Source organism: Jaculus jaculus, chromosome 3 (genome assembly GCF_020740685.1).
Source record: "Jaculus jaculus isolate mJacJac1 chromosome 3, mJacJac1.mat.Y.cur, whole genome shotgun sequence".
NCBI lineage: Eukaryota > Metazoa > Chordata > Mammalia > Rodentia > Dipodidae > Jaculus > Jaculus jaculus.
Window position 1 is genome coordinate 190,540,290 of NC_059104.1, and position 2,938 is coordinate 190,543,227.

Below are 2,938 nucleotides of genomic sequence, written 5' to 3' on the forward strand. Positions count from 1 at the left end.
TCAGTGTCAGAGATTCACCACATTCAACCCTGGCCACAAGATACCCACATCAATCAGATCCAGGACACATGTCACCTGTCCTACACCTTCCAGCAGCTAAGAGCCACCATCTGGGGACTCCTTCGTGACCCTGCTGTCTGCAAAGGAAAAACAGAGCTAATCTGTGTGCTTGGATTGCACAACTGGACAAAATGACCTGAAGATGAAGAGGGCACTGGAGTCCAGTAAGGATTCTATTGCAGCCTTTGACAGGAAATGAACTGTGGGACTTTCCCCAGGCACCGTAATAGGCTCATCCTGGCCGTGCCCCCAGTGGGGAGACTCACTTAAATACCCGACTCTTCCCCATGCATACAGAGACCCGCAGCTCTGCTCTACCAGACCTCAGGTGAGAGACGCCTCATGCTGTAACTCACCACACCTTCTTCCCACTCTCTAACCAGTGTTTTGTTTTTTAAAATGACTTTCTTCTTATGCATTCATCTGACCTGCAGTTTACAGGGTAGTGGGTACATTGGAGATGTTCAGTGAATCACAGGCTACCCCAAGGGTGACAAACCAGCCTCCATCCTCTCTTTCTCCATAATTGATGCCTGTGGTCCATGAGGCAGACTTGGTTCAAGGATGGTGGCATCAGAACTGAGGGCTTGTGGCTCTGAGGGAGGTCCAGCGCCAAGGTCTCCTAGCCCTGCTGGATGTTAGTGAATAGCAGCCGAGTGAAGGGCCAGGCTCTCCCTGATCTACAGATGCCAGAGGGGGTGGTGCCAGTCTGTCCCTGTCTCTTGATCTCTTCCCCTTTCATGTCAGCAGGATGAAGCTGTTCACAGGCCTCATTTTCTGCTCCTTGGTCCTGGGAGTCAGCGGCAGCGGCAGCGACAGCGACAGCGACAGCGACAGCGGCAGCCGCAGCTGGTTTTCATTCGTAAGAGAGGCTTATGAAGGTAAGGGGGATGGCGGAGGCATGGTCTGTAGGGGTCATCGTGAGCACCCTGAAGCACTGGAGCCTCTGTCAGGCTGAGCAGCCCTGAGCGTCAGAATGCACCGGGGGTTTAGGGAGCATTTCTGTAAAGGACTGAATGTGGCCGAGGGTCGAGCACAGGATGTTACCGAGCTGTGCATGAGGACCCAACTTGAGAAGTCAATGTGTGTGCTGACCTTTTCCTAAGTTCAGTTGCAAACACTGTCAGGCCCACATGGCATGAGCCAACCGTCCCCCTCCCCCCAGAGGCCTGTGATGATTTGTCGTTGGTGAGGCCTCGCATGGGGATGGTCAGTGTCTGCCCAGGTGACCAGGTCCTCCCCCTAAGCTGAGGTCATTGCATCTGGAGACATATCTGGATGTCCACCTGGGGGAATATGCCATCAGTGTGGTCAGCACACTACAGTGCTCAGATCAGCCTGGACCATCAAGACCTGCCTGACCAAAGTTTCCATAGTGCTGAGGTGGGGACATCCCCCTACGTAAGCTCACTCCCTCTGTCCATTGTACCTGACCCTGGAGTAAGGTAGAGCTCACAGCAGCACAGTCGCCCCCCCAACTTCTCTCAGTAGTGGGGCATGGGGAGGCCAGAGAGGGCTAGAGGAATCGCCCGTGATCTCAGGCTGAAACATGAACGCTCTTCTCTCCTCTGTCCCTGTGCAAAGCGTCACCACGGTTTTCCTGTTTGCTTCATATTTCTTTTGCTTTCCTTCCCGGACCAGGGGCCAAGGACATGTGGCGAGCCTACTCTGACATGAAGGAAGCCAACTGGAAAAACTCGGACAAATACTTCCACGCTCGGGGCAACTATGACGCTACCCAAAGGGGGCCTGGTGGTGAATGGGCTGCTGAAAAGATCAGGTAACACGGATGGCTGGGGACACCAGGCCTGTGTGAGCAGGATGTGTGACCCTAGGGGACGAGGAACTCCACCACCTGCCCATCCTACCGTCCTCTTCATCCATGCCAAGTGCAGGGCCTGGGCTCTGGACACAGCCAGCACACAGCTTGTGCTGGGTGAGCTGACTCCCACTTACAGATAGGGAGTCATTCCCATCCACACCCCTGTGGCTGATGGTCATTGACTATAGGCTGGTCAGCCTCAGCTGGGTTGAGCTGGGCCTGTTAGAATCACTTTCAACATCTTCTAAAAAATATTTTATTTTTATTTATTTATTTGAAAGACAGAAATAGGCAGACAGAGAGAGAGAGAGAGAGAGAGAGAGAGAGGGAGAGAGTGGGTGTGCCAGGGCTTAGAGCCACTGCAACGGAACTCCAGATGTGTGCACCCCCTTGTGCATCTGGCTTATGTGGGTCCTGGGAGTTGAATCTGGGTCCTTTGGCTTTGCAAGCAAATACTTTAACTGCTAAGCTATCTCTCCAGCCCAACTTTCAGCCTCTTAGTCACGGTTCTTCTTGGGCTCCTTGCAGAGCCATTCATGCAAAGGGGAGGATGGGAGTGTGCACTGTGGCTCTACAGCCTGGATGAATCTCCTTTCTTCCTCTCTCCCTTCCTCCTTTCTTCCTTCCTCCATCAGTGATTTAAGAGAAAGTCTTCAGAGTTTCTTTGGCAGAGGAGACGAGGACACCATGGCTGACCAGGAAGCCAACAGATGGGGTCGCAGTGGCAAAGACCCCAATCACTTCAGACCAAGAGGCCTGCCTGACAAGTACTGACTTCCTCCTCACTCTCTCAGGACACTGGGCTGTGGGCCTGACCACAGTGCCTGTAGTTGTTCAGTCCTATGTCCAGCAAATTAGAATGTACTCAGTATGTTGTAATAAATGTTTATGAGGCTGAACTTCTTGTAACCGTGAAAGATCTTTTTTGTGGGTACAAAAGGGTCAACCACAGTCATCACTTGAAGGCACTCTTGGGACAAAGAACTTACGGGTGGGTGACATGAGCTCCGTGGTCACACAGAACAGACAACTTCACTGGTCCCCTCTCTCGTGCAG

At 52.7% G+C, this 2,938-nt stretch overlaps 1 protein-coding gene across 1 annotated transcript; it reads left to right on the forward strand.

Annotated features, from left to right (window-relative positions):
- Positions 1-373: 373 nt before the first annotated feature.
- LOC101603048 (serum amyloid A-5 protein-like) lies at positions 374-2,678 on the forward strand. Its single transcript, XM_012949916.2, has 4 exons — positions 374-388; positions 811-941; positions 1,702-1,840; positions 2,518-2,678. The coding sequence occupies exons 2-4, from the start codon at positions 812-814 to the stop codon at positions 2,654-2,656; spliced, it is 408 nt and encodes a 135-aa protein (XP_012805370.2). The 5' UTR covers positions 374-388; position 811; the 3' UTR covers positions 2,657-2,678.
- The last annotated feature ends 260 nt before the right edge of the window (positions 2,679-2,938 follow it).

What these genes read in the sequence shown, in the direction of transcription:
- LOC101603048 (XM_012949916.2), top strand. Translation starts at nt 812, where the DNA reads ATGAAGCTGTTCACAGGCCTCATTTTCTGCTCCTTGGTCCTGGGAGTC. An exon ending in CGTAAGAGAGGCTTATGAAG is followed by an intron (nt 942 to 1,701) that starts GTAAGGGGGATG and finishes TTCCCGGACCAG; the next exon opens with GGGCCAAGGACATGTGGCGA. An exon ending in TGGGCTGCTGAAAAGATCAG is followed by an intron (nt 1,841 to 2,517) that starts GTAACACGGATG and finishes TTCCTCCATCAG; the next exon opens with TGATTTAAGAGAAAGTCTTC.